Consider the following 21,404-nt stretch of genomic DNA (forward strand, 5'->3'; position numbering starts at 1 on the left):
GTAAGTTTAATAAATTATAGAAAAGGCTATTTAAAGAAAACAGGTTGGGAACCAGTGATTTACTCTAAAATGTGACCTTAAACAGCTCATTATATTATATGCGTGTATATATTATATATATTATATATGTGTGTTACATTTGACAGCATTTGTCCCCCCTACATCCGCCCCGGCCTGCTCAGCCTCTAACTTATTGATAAAGAGGTAAAACTGGAAGCAGAATAAATATTATTAGTTTAAACTGGTTTAGATTGCTTTCTGTTGTGATTCACACATCAGAGTACACCAGCGTTTCCTTGTTCCCGCAGCGTTCCTCGTGTTCCTCGGGGGCCGGATGAAGACGAGGAACAGTTCTGCTGTTTCCTCGTGTGAGTGAAAGTATTTGCTCAGGATCCAGTTCTTCTGCCCGTCAAACAAACACAGGCTCCTCTTCCCTTTCTCTCTCTTTCTTTATGTATCACTGTTTCACTCAGTGTTTGCACACACAGGGTTTAACTGTGGAGAGGTGGTTTTCATTCAGGAGCTCTAAGAGGAGCCAGATTATCCGTCTCATGTCCGACTGTCAGGATACAGTGAAAGTAAATGTGACATAAAAGTTACCTACTGCAGCTTCAACGTTCAAATATTCTGTTAAAATGATAACCAACGACGGGAGAAGACGTTTCTTCTTTCTCGACTGTGAATTGTGATGCAATATTGTACATTTTAGACTACATTAAATATATAAAACAGCATAAATATATGTGTGTGTGTGTGTGTCTGTATTTATGCTGGAGAGGCTCTGAACGTCAGCAGACTAGAGTTTGGAAGTCCTTCCAGTCAGAAATAAACTATTTTATATTATTCCTGTAAATATGCAGCATCAACATTGGTACATAGTTTATCTATAGGCTGTTTTTTATGTATAAATCTTAAAAAAGAATGTGGGGAGGAGATGTTTGTATGGTTTTGTGAGAAACGTTCTCAATATTTTGAATCGGTATCTCAAAGTTACGACTAGTAGTTATTAGTACTAGGAGAAAAAAATATTTAATTTTTGGGGGAAATTACGAGAATAAAGTCGTAATATTACAAGAAAAAATTTTTAATATTACGAGAATAAAGTTGTAACATTACGAAAAATAAAGTCGTAACATTACGAGAATAAAGTCGTAACATTACGAAAAATAAAGTCACAACATTACGAGAATAAAGCTGTAATATTACGAAAAATAAAGTCGTAACATTACAAGAAAAAGTCTTAATGTTGCTAAAATAAAGTCGTAACATTACGAGAAAAAGTCTTAATGTTGCTAAAATAAAGTCGTAACATTACGAGAATAAAGTCATAATATTACGAAAATAAAGTCGTAACTTTACGAGAATAAAGTCGTAATATTATGAGAATAAAGTCGTAACATTACGAGAATAAAGCCGTAACATTACGAGAATAAAGTCGTAATATTATGAGAATAAAGTCGTAACATTACGAGAAAAAAGTCGTCATGTTGCTAAAATAAAGTCGTAACATTGCGAGAATAAAGTCATAATATTACGAGACTAAAGTCGTAATGTTGCTAAAATAAAGTCGTAACGTTACGAGAATAAAGTTATAATATTACGAGACTAAAGTCGTAACTTTACGAGAATAAAGTCGTAACTTTACCAGAATAAAGTGGTAATATTATGAGAATAAAGTTATAATATTACGAGACTAAAGTCGTAACTTTACGAGAATAAAGTCGTAACATTACGAGAATAAAGTGGTAATATTATGAGAATAAAGTTGTAATGTTGCTAAAATAAAGTCGTAACATTACGAGAATAAAGTAGTAATCTTATGAAAACTATTCTCGTAATTTCCAAAATTGTATTTATATATTTATTTTTCCTCTTAGTAATACTCCGTGGTACATAGTCGTGTCTCATTATAATATTATATAAATTTATTATATATACATATTGGCGGAAATGGGCTTCCATACATTCCCGAGGTAGCTCTGTGATTGGATGACTGAGACCATGAACCCACACGCGCTCATTAATTATTCATGAGCTGTCCAGAGAGGGAAAAAAAAAAAAAAACCCGTCTGCAACTTTATTCCCAGAGCCCATATTTCCGACAGCTCCTGAATGCAGCAGCAGGCTGACTGGCTCTGTGAAGATGGCGGACTGTATACGTGTTCCTCTGCTCCTGCTTTTGATGTGCATCTTGTCCTCTGTGCATCCAATTCGCGGGGAAAACGCCAACCCCGCCAAATCCCTTAAAGCTGAGAACCTCCAGAACCCAGCCGGAGGCCCGGGCCCGGTGGCGGTGAACCCGGGAGCCGCTGAGAGGAACCCGGGCGCCGGGGCCTCGCTGCCTCGGAGGCGCTCTGCCGGCTGGAAGTTGGCTGAGGAGGCGGTGTGCAGGGAGGACCTGACCCGGCTTTGCCCCAAACATTCCTGGAACAACAACCTGGCGGTGCTGGAGTGTCTGCAGGACAAGAAGGAGGTGAGTTATCCGGGGCAGGGTGCTGTGGTTGTGGGGTGGGGGGGGGGATAACCAGGGTGTGCCTGCTGAACGAACCAGTTAGCTGCCACAGCTAGCCAGCCCGCTAGCGCTCCTATTGAGAGAACGTCACGCCGAATTCCGCTCAGAAAATGAGCAATTTATCACATTTAATGTCCTCTTCCGTGTGACACGCGTTGTAGAACTATATTAAACACATATTCAGAATCACAAGGATCCACTCCTCAATTCGGCACCATGTCATACCACGAAAGACGCTCACCTGCTTTAGGACGATGAAGTTTTTGAATCGTGTGTCCTCATATCCTTGTCTTTCACGTCCGTCTGAAACACCAAAGTGAAGCAGCGTAACGTTGATATACAGAAATAAACAACCGGATAATTCTAACATTAATGTTGTTTTGTGGAACATTCGTGAGCCGAATTTAGCAGAAGACACACTTGTTACGGATTAACTTTAGAAGTTGTGCTGTGCTTGTTGTCAGTGATGTAACGGTGAGATATAACGTTAAACCGGAGCATTTATAAGCGCAGTTCGGAGGAAAGTTGGCGAGCGGCTAAAAGCAAAATTAGCCACACAATGTGCCACCCTGCAGGTGTAACAGTCCACAGGTACGATTCACCTCAATATGTGTCACACAGCTCAGTGACCTGGTTCCTCTTTAAACCCGGTTAACCAACATCAAGGCAGCTAACTTGCTAACGAGATGCTAGCCCAGATAACCAAGCCTTTCTCTTTGTGTATTAAGGTTAATTACAGCGCTCTGGTTTAATGTTAGACCCCAACCTTACACTGCAATAATCTCTAATGACTTTAATGAGTGTCGGCTAACAGCAGGGGCTGCTGACTGTGTGTGGGTTTGTTAATGTGAGGCACACAGAGCAGTTTAAATCCATTTTGTCTCTCCTGTTTTCTCCCCTGGGAAAGGTTGTCAGTGGCCTCCCCCTTCAGCCTGGGGCAGGATTAGTTGTCCCTGTGGTTCTGGGGTTGGTGGATGTTTGTCCTGACATGTTTAGGCAACAGATCACCAGCAGATGATAAGAAAGATAAAGCTCTACCTCTTGCTTTGTGACATTAAAGTGCATCTTAACGTGCTTCCTGTTTCCTGCAAAAATAACCTTGTTTATTCATCTCAGTGGTTGCCTGATGAGAAATAATGGTTTAAAGCTGAATCTATGATCATATCGGGCCGTTTACTTTCACTTTTTTACGTTCTTACACAGATATCTATAGTTCATACTCATACGCACGAGTTATCCAGCCGTAGAAACACCTGGAAATTGATTTATAGCCTGGGATTTAAATAGTATTTCAGCCCCTACCTCAGATTATGTGAGTGTGTATTGTGTTTAAAACTCTTCGAAACGAGTTCACACCACTTGCAGCCAACTTTTGGCATCATGTCTATAATGTAAATGCTGTAGACTGTCACATCTACATCTTCTTTTAATTAGCTAAAAAGGTCAAAGGATTAATTTTCTGTAAAATTATATAAATTCCACTTTATTTATTTGAACTGTTAAATAAGTTACTTTAGTTTTAATGTATTTAAGGGTAACTGCATCAACAATGGTGCATATCGCGCACAATTTAAATGTAAAGGGAGATTTGTAGTCCAGAGCATCTCTTCAGAACTACGACATTTCAATATAAACCTGTTTGTCGCACGGTTTAGCTTGTTTACAAGAGTTCTGGTTGATCAATTGGGAAGAAAACTATAAAAAAAAGTTGAATTTTCTGTCTCAGCTCTGGTGTGACGCCCACTCTACTTCTTCCTGAACTGAACTGAACCATGTGGAAGAGGAACAGCGTGTTGTTTACTCTGACACATACATTCAAACCCGATTTAAAGAGGCAACAGTTAACTCTCCTCCTGATGTACAACAACATAAAACAGAGAATCCAGAATAAAACCAGAATAAAACCCCAAATAAACCCAGAATAAAACCCCAAATAAACCCAGAATAAAACCCCAAATAAACCCAGAATAAAACCCCAAATAAACCCAGAATAAAACCCCAAATAAACCCAGAATAAAACCCCAAATAAACCCAGAATAAAACCCCAAATAAACCCAGAATAAAACCCCAAATAAACCCAGAATAAAACCCCAAATAAACCCAGAATAAACCCAAAATAAAACCCAGAATAAAACCCCAAATAAACCCTGAATAAACCCAGAATAAAACCCCAAATAAACCCAGAATAAAACCCCAAATAAACCCAGAATAAACCCAGAATAAAACCCCAAATAAACCCAGAATAAACCCAGAATAAACCCAGAATAAAACCCAGAATAAACCCAGAATAAACCCAGAATAAAACCCAGAATAAAACCCTGAATAAACCCAGAATAAAACCCAGAATAACCCCCCCATCCCGAGGGACGCTGTTGTTTGATTTAAAGGTGGAGGACTTGTGATTCTCTGGTTACTGGGTTGCGTCTGCGGCCTTAAAGCCCCTTCAGGTGCGTCCTGAGAGTCGGGGAGCGCTCACTCACTTCCTTTAAGCTCATTAGCTGCTCGTCGACAGCAGACTCAGAGATCTCTGTACTTACAGCTTACAGCCGCTAACACAAGCCTCGGTTTGTGCTCACTCAGAATCACAAGACAGCCTCTGGTGGTTGAAAGTCATCGGGGGAAATACTCCCAGAGGTCAGTGGTTCCCAACCTGAGGGGCCGGGACCTTTTGTGAGGCCTTCTAGAGTATAAGGAATGTAAGAAGAACACACACAGTAGGTCTATATGTTAGCATCTGGTTCACTCCTGTGAGGAAATTGAAATAGTTTAATAGAATAATTATATTTGGACGTGTTTTAATGCTGCTGTAGAAACGTGGCGTCCTCCCTGCATCCCTTGCAGCCCTGATTAGACATTAATAAGATGTCTCTCTGGGAAACTGTGACATCGACAGATTAATGGGTAATAAAAACATGTCAGGCGTCAAATGTCACATTTTGAATGCAAGTCGTCCACAAACAGCTGTTTCCTGTCTGTCATTTTAAACGCAGAGATAAAAAAGTCTTCCTCGTTTGAAACGTCCTCATTCTTGTGTCACGCTGGCGTCGCATTCAAACCGACATATCGACGGCATCTGAGCCCGTTTCAGGTGTCGGGCAGATTCTGATCTGTCCCCCCGCCTCTGAAGACCTTTTTAAAATGCCTCCTGTGAATATCGGTGAAGGTCACGTTCACGTCGGATACTGTTTGTTTTCATCCGCAGAGGTTGTGACCGGGAGATTACGGCTGGTTTATGGTTAATGACATCGCTGTCAAATGTGCCTGGACTTCCTGGGTATTTCTGTCCCGTCTCAGGTTGTAATTGTTTACCAGAGCTTCCTCATTCTTGTTTTTGTGGCATAGTAAAGTTCAGTTCTGCATGATCAGGCTGCAGACTCATTACCATACTTCCTTAAACCTTAACCTTAACCTAATCCTTACCTGAAACACAGCGTTACCTGAATAAAATGACAGATTTCTCTGAGTTTGAATATTGTTGGAGACATTTGGGATAATGGAAGAACTCAACTACATCTAGAACATAGAGCCAGAGTTTATACACTGTTTAATGAGGATATGTTAGAGATTACAGCTTTAAACACATGTAATTACATCCATTTCTCAAGATGATTTATCAGACACATTATGTAATATAGTAACTACCAGTTATATCAATAATCTGTCCGTCCCATCTTGATTTAATATGTTTTGATCCTCAGTTTGTCACTTTTGGTCAGTCTGTATTTTCCACCTGAAAAGCTCCATTCTGTTGTTTTTAGGGTCTGACATCAATGCATCTTAAGGTCAGGTGAAGCCAGGGTTTATTCAGGGGTTTATTCAGGGTTTATTCAGGGTTTATTCAGGGTTTATTCAGGGGTTTATTCAGGGTTTATTCTGGGTTTATTCTGGGTTTATTCTGGGGTTTATTCTGGGGTTTATTCAGGGTTTATTCAGGGTTTATTCTGGGTTTATTCAGGGTTTATTCAGGGTTTATTCTGGGGTTTATTCTGGTTTTATTCTGGTTTTATTTGCGGTTTTATTCAGGGTTTGTTCAGGGTGCGATGTCTCGTCTCTCAGCGCCCACAGTGAACGCTGGTGCTCGTCCACCTTGTGTGTGCGAAGGCCCGGGCTGCCCAGCTGGCACTCTGCTGCTGCTCTCTGGTTGGAAGCTGAGATTAGGAGCTGCTTTTAGACTCGTAGCATTTTTGTGTGTCTCCGGCCTGCCCGCTGTCAGTCCTGCTGGTGGCTGTGGTTTTGTGTACGTGGTGCAGAGACTCAGAGTCCGGAGGGAGGAGGCTCCAGAGATTGAAGGTTTGCGTTCAGGCCTGCCGGCTGCGTCGAGCCTCCCAGTTGTACCCGGTTTGTACCCGGTTTAATAATTGCCAATTAGCACATTAAGGCTACAGGACATGTTGGAGTGTGTTCAGCTGCTGTGGAGCAACCTGTCCGTGTCTCCATCTTTAGGATCTTTATTGAAGCTTTGACACCCAGCAGTTTGTACCTCTGTGTCTGACAATGGTGCAAAGCTAAAAACTGCCTTTCTTTGGGATTTGAAAATGAGCCACGTTCAAACAAACAAAAAGCGAGAGTCCTACCTCTCAGTTCATCTGACGGATTTAGATGGTTACGTCACGGCTCCAGTTCATCCCAGAGGTGCTGGGTGGGGGTTGAGGTCAGGGACTCACAACAAACGGGGGAAACTTTATGAAGCAGACTTTGTGCACGGCGGCATTGTGATGTTGAAACAGGAAATGGGCTTTCACTGTTGAGGAGTTGCTGCAAGGACACTACACGATGTTGCCGCTGCAGTCGGTGTTTTTAATGTGTTCACTTTAATCTAAATGAAATAATAAATGCATGTAGTTGTTGCAGTGTTTTTCCAGTCGTGTGGTCCTGATACTTTCACTGATAAAGCGAAACATCTCCGAGGACTGAATCTCCACCAGTATTCTGCTGCTCTTACGGGCTTTATGATGCATTATCCTAAACAAAGACGGGAGCTTTCAGTTTGTTTTGATACGTTGAGTTTGGTACTCTACCAAGACGGAGGAGAAAAATATATTCCTGGTTGCTAAGCAAAGTCCTTTTGTGTCCTTTTGAGAGTCTGACAGTCCATTCAGGTTCATTGTTGACATTTATCTCAAAGTGTTCAAGTCTCTGCCACTGCTGCTTGTAGACGTTACCAACTAATAAAATAAAACAGCGCTCAGACGGGGCTCATCCTTCCAGGACGGGTCCAACTTCAACCGGGTTCATGGACCAAACTACAATACTCTCAGTTGTGTCCTCACTTGGTTTATTATTATTATTATTATTATTATTATTATTATTATTATTATTACTTTGGTTCGTAAGTTTGTCTGAGAGAGAGAGATAGACACACGTAGCAGTGGCCGAGGGACCTTGATAGTGAACGTAGAGAGGGAGCGCTGGGAGTGAGAAAGCTGGTGAATCAGAGATAAAACTGTACTTTCTCATGTTTTATGAAGAACAAACATGTTGAAGTACAAACCCACCCACATGGGGAGGACACCCCCTCAAACTGAACTGAATCTCTCCAGTAAATTGTGAGTTTTATGTTCATGTTAAATTGTCTTTAAGGTGGTCTCATCGTGTTTTGGCCAGGGTCCAGAGTGAACCTGAAGTAAAACTCTCGTAGCGGAGTCTGAATGTTAGAGGAAGCACATTAAACTCTGGATATTGATTGTTGTACAGTGGACTGAAGGGACTGAATACAATCTGTGAGAGCGACGGTCCCAGTCGAACAGGGAATCCAGTACTGAGGTGGTTTTTCTTGCCGGGTTTGGCTCCTGGCATCCTGGTTGACCGAGCTAATTGCAGATCAGTGACGTCTGCTACGTGCTCCAGCCTTCTGATTCTGATAACACATCAGCCCTCAGAAACACTCAAATATGATTAAGAATACCTGAAAATACCTGGTTGTTGAGGTTAGATACTGCAGCAGAGGAGACGTAAAGCACAAAGACTGCTGGACTTCACAGTTTGATGAAATGCTGTTTTTCAGTCTTTCGTGTGTCTTCAGCGGCGGTGGAAACACACACATCTGCCACACAGCTGACCTGAATGATGCCCTACCCATTACACGCACACACACACACACACACACACACACACACACACACACACACACACACACACACACACAGTTTTCTGGGTGGAGAGTCAAATAAAACAAACAGAGGAATCAGCTGAAGCTACAGAGCTGCTCTCGCTGTGCTGAGCCATAAAGAAGAAACAGCTACTGTTTGCTGCCTCAAGTCATCCACGATTAGTTTTTAATTAATTGATTGATATTGCTGCCTAACAGAGTGACAGGCTGTGGGTATTTGAGACCAGCTCTGGTCTCTGAAGCATGACATTTGCTTGTGAATGTATTTAAACTGTAGAGCTAAAAGGATTTTAAAGTGGATTTATAAGCTGGTGCATCTGTAGGAAACATTTAAAACTATTTTTATAGTTTATTTTAATCCTTATTTTCAGTCCTCGTACAGAAACATCCAGTGCAGCATTTCTCTGTTTGGTAAAAAGAATAAAGTATCTTTCAGTTAGTTAATAATTGCCTCTGGCTTTAGGAAGCCACAGATGATGGAGGCTGTGAGGACCCAGCTGCTGTGCTTCATGACTCAGAAGGTGTTGGAAACGACTGGTTTCCCTCTGGATTCTCTCCTCTTTCTATCACTTCATGTGTCATTTCTCTCTCTCACCCACTTCCAATTATAGCTCAGCCTCATGCCGGTTATCCCGAGACAAAATGAGGAGGAGAGCTGATTTAATTTAGCTGCAGCTATTAAGTGAGACGGAGCTTTCTCACAGTTTTGGGAACGTCGAGAAACAAAGAGCTGAATGTTCGGCCTCAGCTTGTGAACGGGTGTGTCGGCTGTATCGGTTCCCGTTGTGTTAGATTATCGCTCTAACACCCAGTTTGACACGTATGCAAACTTCAGTACAACTGTTGTATCAATGCGGTCCAATGAGGCTGCTTTTAATCATAGTTTAATCATACATTGAGCAGATGAGAGGTTTCTTTGGATCCCCTGACGGAGCTGGACGGACGCCCACATGAGTCACATTGCGCTCTGCAGCAGTGTGATGATCTGATGTTTGGCTCTTCGGTCCAGAGGTGGACTGGGTGTGTGCAGAGGTGGGGTTTTCCCCGGTGGCCGGTCCAGAAACACAGAAATCTAAAACAAATGTGCTGTTTGATCCAGAATCAGACTGACCGGCTCCATCCGTGTTCGTACACTGTGCTGACTTTACAAACATGGTGCTGCCTTCAGGTGCCAGTCAGGACAATTACAGGTTGTTTTCTCACCTATCTGTTTGTGAAGAATCATTTTAAAGCATCGAGTTTGGCGTTATTGCCGTCACCATGTTGGTTTTAGCAGCCAGAGGAGGTCACGTAATGCGAGTTGAGCTGCTCTCATTGGCTGCTCTCCTGCTCACACAGGATCTGGTGTTCCAGATAAACAGTAAAATGTGTTTGTGAACAGATTTGAGGAGAGAAATAGTCAACAACAGAATCTGGATCCATATCTGATCAGCACTGTTTGACAGTTTGATCTGAGTTTGGTGCGTTGAGCTGGACGGACTCACTGAGAATGAGCTGTCAATCACAAGGTAGCCCCGCCCTAAAGCATACCCTGCTTTATGGTCTGTTTTACTCTAAATGGGACCATCAGTTACTAAATGAACATCATGCTGTATGGAAGAAGACTGAAACTAGAGACTGAGACCAGAAACTCATCAGGAAACTGTTCACTGAGCCTTATTTTAAATGGAACTGGGCAATTAATTGAAATATTATCTGAATCACAGGAAGCTGCGATTGTTTGATAAACTGTAAACTGAAGCTCTGAGCTACAAAACTTAATCTACAGATGTGAGAAAGTGTTTTTTTGGTCGTACAGACCCCAACAGATGTCACATCATCATTATTTTAGTAGGTTTTTTTTAAATAATCATTCCCACTAATCGTAAAAGATTTCGCAATATCTGACAAAATAAGCACAATTCGTCTTTTTTTACCACATCGTTCAGCCCTAATGAAGTATTCCTAAAAACAAAAACCACGTGTGTGTGTGTGCTACTTAGCTGTGGAGCTGTGGGTGTGTTGGCGGTGGCGGGGTCAGCCTGGGTCACATTTCCAGGACCATTTATTTATTTTCTGCGTTTGTGTGTGTGTGAAGAGCATTGTGACAGCACACTGTAAATAGAGCGAGCACACACATGAATATTCAAACACACACAGACGGCCTATTCCTGGCTCGAGGTGCGGCTGCCATGTGGTAAACAGTCAGAGACTCTTCTGCCATCTGCACCACACACACACACACACACACACACACACACACACACACACACACACACACACACACACACACACACACACACACACACACCCTTGTGTTATGATATTTGTGGGGACTTGTCATTGACATAATGCATTCCCTAGCTCCTTGTCCTAACTTTAACCTCTTCCTAACCCCAGAGCAGGCTCTTCACCTTCATTCAGACACACACATCTTCTTCTGTTTCCCCTTTTCCACCACACACACACCTATATAACCTGTGTGTGAGGGTAGTTTGAGCCTGTGTGTATTTGGGGGTTAATAGTTCATATTTCTTTCTCTTTCTGAACCTTTTTAAACTTTAAAATGTACACAACTATAGCAGGCTCCTCCCTTTAGACCCTACAAATGTAAAAGAGAGCAAGAGTCGGGCCTCCCCCGGGGATTCAGGAGGGATTTGGGGTGTCGGTCTGAAGGCGTTTGGCTGCCTCTCGAAACAGGAAGTCAGGCAGGTCACCTCAGGTCAGCGCAGCAGGAAAATAACTCGGTGACCACATCGGCCTCAGACGCCGAGTCCTGGAAGGAGGCCACCTATGAAGGAGTGTCCCCGCTCGTCTTCCATCCGACCGTAATGTCCGCAGCTCTCAACAACCACCTGAACGCACCGCTGCTCTACGGACAAGCTGGCAATGCATTATGGGATGCTGCAAAGACTGAGTGACAAACTTAGTCTCACGTTCCTCTTTACTGACCTCATAAAGACTCTCTGGAGAAATTACCTAAATTCTCTCTCTCTCTCTCTCTCTCCTCCTCTCTTCCAGGAAACTGAGATCGCCGCCGAATGCAACCACGTAAGTGCCGTCACTCGCTTCCTAAAACACCACTTCCCAGCATGCACCGTGTTATCCTATAGGTCCGTGTTGTGTATGTTAAGCACATAGACGCTGATTCACAACAGACGTGTGCAGGAGTTTGTGCCTACATTCACTTTTAGGACTTCTCTGTGTCAGCTTAAAATTTAGGCATCTTTCTTGACCCTGGTTGGATAAAACAATCCCAACTCAAGATCCTCTCACTAGCCTCTTCCTGAGCTCTCTACCATTTAAAGCTCCAGTGTGTAATATTAAAACAGCCCTTTTCTTCCCTCGTTGTTCCAAAAAATGTGATAAAAGTTTAAATATTCTATCTCTCCTTTTGCTGGGGACCCCCCCTGCAGTCCACTCAAGGACCCCTGTTGGTCCCCGGACCCCAGTTTGACAACCACCTGCTCGAGAAATGACTGTATTTTAATGTGAAGCACGTTATGTCATTGAAATGATGGTTATATAATGCTCACTTTTCAACTAAATTTAGCCTGGTGTTATCCCGCAGTAGACGGTCTGGACTTCTTTTGGCACACAAATTAAATCAGTGTTTGCTGAGAACTGAACATTTGGACAATCTTACATGGCTGTATTTAATTTACTTTAATAGTTGTTCATTAAACGCTGTTCCCTTCAGCTGTATGTAGTTACACAATATTCTGTATGGACTCCTGTGTGCTTCAGCTGAGTACATTAGAGAGCCGACTGAAGGTGAATCTACTCGATATTCAGTTAAAACAAGATTGGACAAAACAGCCTCATTGGGTAGTGTATATGTATAATTTAAACTTGTCAGGTTTTATTGTTTTACCACGTTGAGTCGCAGTAGACAGAAAATGAAGATTTAAAAGTGAGATTGTCTGGATGAAGCTGTTAGTAATGGAGACAGACACCGGTAGCCTGATGGTTCAGTTAGTTAAACTGTGTGTGAATATCAGTGTAATCCAGATGTTTTATGTGTCCTCTCTCCTCCAGCTGCTGTGGAACTACAAGCTGAACCTGACCACCGACCCAAAGTTTGAGTCTGTGGCCGTGGAGGTCTGCAAGGGCACCATCTCTGAGGTCAGTGCCGACATCGAACCCTTCACTTCTAACTTCAGCCTCCAGGAGATTATAAAACACCTCAAACTCGCTGATCGTTTTCATTCTTTTCATCCACGTTTGCTCACCTCGCTCTTCCACCGACATCCTCGTTTGTTGTATTATAGATTTGGATTCCTCTGAGTACGAAACAAGATTAAGGAGAAATGATGAACACCTTTTAAGACGTTGTTTGAAGACTGTATCCTAAATAATCTCTGTCCATATAAACTCGCTTGAGAACACAGAAAACATGAGCGTACAGCACACTGGACACTGGACATGTGTGTGCCGGTATTAACAGGATGCAGGACAAAAATAAAGAGAGCAAACTGATTCCTCTTCAGAGAATCCTCCCTCGATATAGAACATAAAGATGCTAAATAACACAGGCAATACCCTAATAGCAGGCTAACTCTTATACCATGGTCTGGGTGAAAATGTACGTTTTATATTGAATAAATCCCGTCAAAGTTGTTGTCTAACTTTTGGATGAAACTCTTCAGCAGGTATCACAATGAGAGTCTCAAACAAACACACGGTCTCCATGGAAACTGTTTAATTTTGTAACACTTGAGGAGGAAATCAGCAGGCCACTGAGGTTTAACTGAACGTGGCTCATTGTGTTCGACTTTTATTTGGTACAAACATGTTTCCATCTGTGGAAACAATCGTATGTAACTCTCGTACAAACACCAGACTCTAATATACTGGAAGAAGTAATCTTTTCAGATCTGTTTGAAGCGTCTGTATCAGCCGTCAAGCTGCAGTTTGTTTTTTTTAAAAAAGCCTCATGAAGCTTCCTGGAGCTGCTTTTGCCTCCAAAACCATCAACCCACAATGTTTCATCAGTCTGTGGCTTTAACTGTTGGCAGTTGATGTGTAAATAATGTGCTTTATAGTCATAATCTAGCAATAAAAACATAAAACGATGCCAAAGAACTGATGTTATCTGCGTTCTCCTCGTCTGAACAGCGCGATTGGAAGCAAGTGTTGTTGATTACTTTGTTTCCTTCGTAGATTACATGATTGTAGCTCAGCTTGTGTGTATGAACTGATGAGAGCTTGTTGCTCTTCAACAATGCAAAGCAGACAAAAAACAAATCTTCAGCTCTTCGATGCTGCAGAGGGCAGCGCCCAATAACAGGAAGTCCTCAAAATACAAAAGCGGTGGAAGTGTGAAAGTGGTCACTGTCGCCATCGCTGCAGTTTGCAGTTCTGCTGAGCTGCTTTAGTGTCTTTCCTATTTTCTGTTTTCAGCAGATGAGCTCTGTTAAAGCCACCGTACCCGAGCAGACAGACACACAGTTGGAGAGTAGATGATGAACGTAGCAGAGTGTTACACAGCCAGATCTTAACCTGAGGAGTTGGTGGAGACCAAAACAGAGCGAATATTAGACAATGCTATATATATATATACTTCTATGAAAGTATGTTTTGATTTAACTTTACTAGAAAAACTCAATCAGAAGTACGAGTACTCATGTGGACACAGACAGTAGAACCGGCCCGTTTCAGGCTCTGGTTGTCAGTTCGGTCTAAATATAATAATATAATATTAAATCTTCCATCTTTGCCTACTATATTTGACCCTTTCTTACCATCAAGTGTGTAAAAACTCCAGGTTATGATCTTTGTTATTTGTGCATTTTGATATAAACTGTAAAATATGTTGGGAGATTTTTACATAAAAATTTTAATTAGGTTAAATGCAGTAAAAACACAATCATATCTCATGACAAAAACCTTTTTCATGTGGCAAAGTGATGGTAAAAACTTGTATTTTTAAGCTAAAATATGCAATAAAACTCCAGTTTTAACTGTAATAATTGAAAAGTTCTGCTGTGTTCATTACGGTAAAGTTCTGCCAGCCACAGATTATATTTAGTTTGTTCCACTTGGTAGAAGTAAATGTTGAGTAGCAGCAGGAAGACAGTTGTTGTGCAGAGTTGTGACGCCGGCTGTGCTCTCGGTTCAGATTAAAGAATGTGCGTCGGAGGAGCTCGGGAAGGGCTACCTGGTGTCCTGCCTGGTGGATCACCGTGGCAACATCAGCGACTACCAGTGCAACCAGTACATCACCAAGATGACCAGCATCGTCTTCAGCGACTACCGGCTGATCTGCGGCTTCATGGACAAGTGCCGTGAGGACATTAACACTCTGCGCTGCGGCAGCATCAGCACCGGAGAGAAGGTGAGGAAACTCAACCGGCTGTTTTTCCTCTTTCTGTGATCAATCGGTAAAATATAGTTTAAATATAATAATATAATCAACCAACTCTTCTGCAGTGCTCTTATACATTCGTTGGCGGTGCCCAGTAGCCCTCCTCTGCCTCTGATTGGCTCCTCGCCTTTGTTGGTGAGCTGAGGGTTAGGGTGAGAACATTAGGGTCATGACTTCGCCATCCTAGGGAAAATAATGGTAAATGAGACACTGCTGGGAAGTTGCTGGGTTTCGTTACGGAGGCCAATAAATTATGTGAGATCAGATCTCTGATACCTGATCCTGCATTTCAGACGGCATCGGAGGAGTTTCCCGGTACTGACGCTGGAACGACTCTAGAAATGATTCAACTTGTAGTATTAATTATATAACATAAACAACCATAAGACAAAAAGTAGAGCAAAGAACGGTACTGAAGGAAACCAACTGAGGCAGAGCAGTCAGAGGACATCAGGAGGAAACCAAGACATAATTATTCCATAAAATCTGATCCAGTTTTACACAAAATCAGTGAATAAAGTTATAAAGGTTTCCCTTTGAAGAGTAATCAGTGACCAGCCCCTATAAACACTCCCATTAAGAAACACAAATTCCAATAAGACTACCTGAAAATACCCAAAAAATGATGTTTTTTTTGTCACTGTTGGGACAGACAGTGGAGGACATGTGATGTACAGCAGAAGATATGTGATAGAAACACTTTAAAGATAGATTTTGACTCCATGGGAGCAACAGTACCAGTGGATGTTGTTAATGGTGTTTTACATACTTGGCAAACCGCTGAAGTCTCCCAGATTCTGTGGTGGGTCTTTATGAACCTCCATCATCGACTGTGACTCAGCTGGAAGGAGAGAGGAAGAAGTTTGACGGCGGTTCGTCAGCGAGCGGAGCGAATCCGTCTCCTCTGAACGTGTTTTCCTGCCGCCGAGCCAAGCTGAACCCCGTAAGCCTGTTAGACACGCAGTTATTACGGGATATCAAGGCGGCACCATTATAACTCGGAGCAAATTATTTATTTGTCAGTGGGAGCAGAGTCGGTCTCATTATCAGGAATTTGTCACGGCTGGCTCGTTTCAGAGTGCCAGAGCGGCTCGGAGTGGAGATTAGACTGACCACGTTTACTCCGACGGACAGTGACACTCTGACACAAAGATTAATGGATGAAAGGATGATATAATCTACATTTGGGTGTTTTTGTTTAATTGTAAAAGGATTTATTTGTCCTTTCTGCCCCTGAATGAAGCCTTCAGTGGTTGGATTTCAGATTAAAAGCCTCCACTTCTTTTACTGAAACAAGGAAAGGATGACTCAGGGTTTAAGTGTCAGGCTACATCAGCCACTGTTCGCACAACATAACAGACTCATTTTGGGTAATGTAGGCACTAAGTTTCGACAATCTTTGGTTCTGTCTTATTAATATTGATGGATTTTTTTATTTTAAACTGTAAATACTAAATATGTGAAGTGCTCTTTTAAATATGGATGCACCGATACCACTCCAGTCCGATACTGTGCTCATAAACTCATCATAACACTACTCTGATACCTGATACACTTCCTGGTACTCTGTAAGTTGAGCAGGTAGGTGAAGGAGACGCAGTGTCAGCAGTTAAACTATGAAGTACAGCTAAATTATCAAGAGGGGATTGATTGATTGATTGAAATGACCAAATATCCTGCAGCCTGGTTTGTGTTTTATTTTTCGTCTATGTAAACGTGGCTATGTTTGTGCATACAGCTTCATAATAATCCAATCTCTTGTTGCTGCAGTAAGAACACGCACCGTTATGTTAATTGATCATGTAATGAAGACCTTAATTTACTAGAAGCTGAGTTTCCTGTAAAGTAAAATAAAATTAATTTGACTTGATCTGAACTCAATTTGCCCAAAACCGCAGTTTATATGACTGTTTGTGATTAAGTTCTTTCCTTTACTATGTGAACCTGGAAAAAAAGTCCTGGGAACCGAAGCCCTTTAACTCCAATACTGACAAAAATGTGATTTAAAGTCTCTCTAACCAGGACTGAACCTCTAAATAACTGCGAGCAGATAAAGGTTGTCTCTTTCTAAAGATTTTCTGAAATAAATCGGGTTAAAAAAATACAGATTAGAATGAAAACCTAACAATTAAAACACAGAAGAATAAACACTGAATGGTCCTCCCCGGCTGTAACTGTGCGACTCTCCGTGCAGGACATCCACTCTCAGGGCGAGGTGATCGCCTGTCTGGAGAAAGGTCTGGTGCGGGAGGCCGAGGAGCAGCCGGGAGCGCACCCCATCAAGGACGACTGTAAGAAGTCCATCATGAGAGTCGCCGAGCTCTCGTCAGACGACTTCCACCTGGACCGCTACCTGTACTTCGCCTGCCGCGAGGACCGCGAGCGCTTCTGTGAAAACGTGAGTATTATTTCCTGTATATATTGTTTTATTTTATTCTATTTCATTTATATTTGATGTTATTCTAGGAGTTTGGTTATCTTTGTTTGGTTCACACTCCAACAAATGTCACGTCATCAGGATAGTTTTAATACTTTTTTCAGTATAAGTGAAAATTGTGAGGCAAAAATGATGATTCTCACTGATCATGAATCCCTAATATTAATGCATTTTACCTCCTTTAAACACCTTTTTCCTGTCTGTGCATTTTCTCTATCAGGCGTCGGTCAGTTTAACAGCTTTCTTTCTTTATGTTGGTCTTTAAATTGTCCCTCAGTTCGGTTTTCAGGTTTAAAAACATGCTAAATTTGTCCTTTTTAAACCTGCAGACAGCCTTAACCGAACCTGTGAAAAGAAAAGTGTTGCAGTCACATCATCAACAGAGGAATCTCTCCTAATTATTAACATCTCACGTTAATGATGCACGCATGCCTTAAAGCTAATCAGTGACCAGATTCATTTATGAGCTTAAAAACCTCTAAGGCCAATGAGGTCATTTATAAAAGAGGACAGTTAAAGCAACATTTCTGTGTGAATTCATTTTCACATTGAGGCTGTTGAAGTGTTTCATTCCTAAACAACAATAATAAAACAATCCTCTCATCTAACCACTGAAAGACTGTAATTAAAACTAGAACAAACTAATTGTTCTTATTACAAGCAATGAAAACTCAGTTATTTAAGATGATTAAAATAAGTATTTTGAAAACTAATAATTTTTATATTTAATAAAAATGTTTTATTAAAACAATAAAAAACTAAACAGCTGTTTTCCAACACTGAGACCAGACGACTTTCTCTTAAAGTGAGAAGTTGTGTGAGTGCTCTTACTCTGAAAATAAGCACAATAATCTGGTTCCTCTGCTGGGATATTATGCAACCATTGTTGTAACTTGTTAACCTCAATATTAGCTGTAAGATCTTATTACGACACAGTTGGAAATATTTTCTTAAAACCAGGTTATAATAAAAAACATGCTCGACAATATAATATTTCTCTCTTGACACAAAGCTCCTTTGTTAATGGATACGTCATCCAGTCATGGTGCTGGATTCCTGGCTGATGGAGTTACTGATGTCATCCAGACACTTCCAGTAAAAATGAATCTTTCTGCTGTTGACGGTTTTTATTTTAATTTTTTTCAGACTCTGGCCGGAGAGGGACGAGTTTACAAATGTCTCTTCAATCACAAGTTTGAGGATGCAATGTCTGAGAGGGTGAGTTCTTAAAGAGAAATTAGCATTTGTAGTGTTTCTGGAACAACAACGGTTTTAAAAACATCTGGCCTTGATACAAAAATCCTATGAGGGGAATTTAGAGACTGGTATCTACCCTTAAAACACCTGGAATTTGATTACAATTGTATTTTAGCTTTTCACTTATATCACCAAATATATTGTTAATTATGGGCTGTGGCTGTAAGGTTACGGTGAGAACAGCCAAGTGAAAGCGAGCTAACTCAGAGTGTCCCACATTAATCGCTGACTACCAACCTGTAATAACCCTCAAACACTTAAAAGTTGATGCTAGGCCTACCGGTTAATTATAAGGCCGTTCAGGAGCAACAGCTGTCCTTTATTGTCAATAAAACCTCCTTTGTGTCCTCAGTGCCGCGAGGCGTTGACCACCCGGCAGAAGCTGATCGCTCAGGACTACAAGGTGAGCTACTCGCTGGCCAAAGCCTGCAAGTCGGACCTGAGGAAATACCGCTGCAGCGCGGACTCCAACATGCCCCGAGCCCGAGAGGCTCGCCTGTCCTACCTGCTGCTCTGCCTGGAGTCGGCCGTGCACAGAGGTAAGCGGCTCCGTCTCGCAGTCGACCCCCTGCCTGTCAGTCACTGCCGACAGCCCGAGGCCGCTGTTAGCTGCATTATCTGTCAGCGTCTGTTCCCACGAGCCCTTAATTGACGTCTCAACTGCACAATGAACCTTCGCCCTGTCAGTCAGTCTGATTGTAGTCTGGAGGAACAGTGTAGAGCGGGTTGCTACGGGCCTAGAAAGACCTTTTTTAAAGTGCTTGGATTTAGTCTGTGATAGCATTTTGTCTACATGTGGAGTGCTTGACCAATGTTCATACACTTCCGTCCTCTTCCTCTATCTCTGTCTGCGTAGTCTACAAACTGATCTCATTGGCTGCCGCGCTCTCTCGCACGCAGCTGGTCGCCTCAGTAACCCTCATTGCTTAGACCCCCGCCCCCACCCCCACCCCCCTCTGGTTCAGGACGGGTGACAGTTATTGGCATCACCATGAGTTTGGTTGGAAAGCCTATCTTCTTCTTAATGAACATTATGTCCAAATTAGTTTTATGGTGGTAACTGCTGATGAAAAGAGGTCAGACACAAACATTTTGTGGTGGTTTAGTGGTTTAATGTCGCTGCAGACTGAGAACGAGGTTCACTTGTTTGGCTCTCCTCTCTTTGAGGACATAATCGATGTACTTTTCTTAGTTGAATGTTAATTTATGATGGCTGGATGAATATAGAAACAGGCAGAGGGAGCCTTTCGTAGCGACCTTTTTGTGCCAAGTTGGGAGAGAAGGCGGGATATTGAGTCCAATCATTATTTACTGCTTCTATTTTTGAAGCAGTGATGAATTGATCACAATAAAGCAAGAAGCCTAAAATTGGCTTTGATTCAGACATAATGAATGCTTAATAAATATATAAAGTCTTATTTACATACATTTTAAGATTTAAAAAAAATGTAATAATTCAAAAAAAGTCTTGTATTTGGTTTTATGTTAATCTTCAGTTTCATTAAATTTCTTTATTGGAGATATCAGAAACAACTTATGTTCACATGAAGGGTTTTATTAAAAGATAAATAATATGGTAACTACAGGACGCCGCTGTAAGTCCACAGTTCAGTCTGCATTATTCTGCGTGTGTGTTTCAGGTCGCGTGGTCAGCGGCGAGTGTCAGGGCGAGATGATGGACTACAGGCGGATGCTGATGGAGGATTTCTCTCTGAGTCCGGAGATCGTGCTGCACTGTCGGAGCGAGATCGAGGGCCACTGCTCCGGTCTGCACCGCAAAGGACGGACGCTGCACTGCCTGATGAGGGTCGGCCGCGGGGACATGGGCGCCATCGACCCCAACTGTCAGCGGGCGGTGAGTCGCCATTTGTATCTGCTATGAGTTGTTTTTATAATGGGAATATTCTCTGTTTTATCATACAGACGTTGCTTTAAGACTTCGTCTGGGGTCATGAAAAAGGAAACGCTTGGTCATGTTACACAACATGTCGTCATTGTGGTGCACTGATTACATTCTGCTGCATCACTTCTGCTTTTCTTTAACACTTTTGAGGGCTCGCTCTGCCGTACGAGTCTCTGCAGATGTAGAACTGATGAAGTTCAACAGGTCCAGTTTGTACCATTACAGGATTCCCACACATCCTGGAAAACCTGGAAATTTACAGACTCATTTTCTAGTCATGGAGACACCTGGAAAATGTATTAAAATCACCAAATATCCTGGAAATGTTTGATTGTATTTCACTCAGATAGTCTACATCAACCTTTTATGTGTATGTAGTCTGTAACTGGCGCCACCTACTGCTTATCTCGTGAACCAACTCCTAGTGGATGGAAACGAGCATTCATTCACATTTTCTTTTGTTTATTTAGTTGAAATTCTGTTAAAGTTTGCGATGCATTTGGATGGAAACACGGTAGATACCCAGACCAGCTCCCAGCGCGTGCACCCTGTTCTCTGTTGGGTTTCTTTGCTGATGTCGTCTTCCCTCCTCAGCTCCAGACTCTGATCCAGGAAGCCGACCCCGGAGCCGACTACCGCATCGACCGAGCGCTCAACGAGGCCTGCGAGTCTGTCATCCAGACTGCCTGCAAACACATCCGCAACGGAGACCCAATGTGAGTCCTCCGGCCGCTCTCTGACGCTCAGACACTACGCTACGAGATGATTTTAGTTGTTGCTCCACGTTATCGGTGTGGATGCTCTGTTATTGTTACAGTTCTGTGTGGACGGACCTTTAAA

General features: G+C 42.2%; 1 protein-coding gene across 2 annotated transcripts in view; it reads left to right on the top strand.

The window, feature by feature from the left end:
• Positions 1 to 2,098: 2,098 nt before the first annotated feature.
• Positions 2,099 to 21,404, top strand: part of glg1a (golgi glycoprotein 1a) — a 30,927-nt gene continuing 11,621 nt past the window's right edge. For both annotated transcript variants that reach the window (XM_051380989.1, XM_051380990.1), the window contains exons 1-9: positions 2,099 to 2,473; positions 11,622 to 11,651; positions 12,639 to 12,725; positions 14,722 to 14,937; positions 17,162 to 17,365; positions 18,551 to 18,622; positions 19,014 to 19,200; positions 20,302 to 20,516; positions 21,159 to 21,280. In XM_051380989.1, coding sequence (XP_051236949.1) covers positions 2,144 to 2,473; positions 11,622 to 11,651; positions 12,639 to 12,725; positions 14,722 to 14,937; positions 17,162 to 17,365; positions 18,551 to 18,622; positions 19,014 to 19,200; positions 20,302 to 20,516; positions 21,159 to 21,280 — 1,463 coding nt within the window. In that variant the 5' untranslated portion in view covers positions 2,099 to 2,143. The remainder of the gene's footprint in view (positions 2,474 to 11,621; positions 11,652 to 12,638; positions 12,726 to 14,721; positions 14,938 to 17,161; positions 17,366 to 18,550; positions 18,623 to 19,013; positions 19,201 to 20,301; positions 20,517 to 21,158; positions 21,281 to 21,404) is intronic.

The sequence above is a fragment of the Dicentrarchus labrax genome, unplaced genomic scaffold (assembly GCF_905237075.1).
Source record: "Dicentrarchus labrax unplaced genomic scaffold, dlabrax2021, whole genome shotgun sequence".
NCBI lineage: Eukaryota > Metazoa > Chordata > Actinopteri > Moronidae > Dicentrarchus > Dicentrarchus labrax.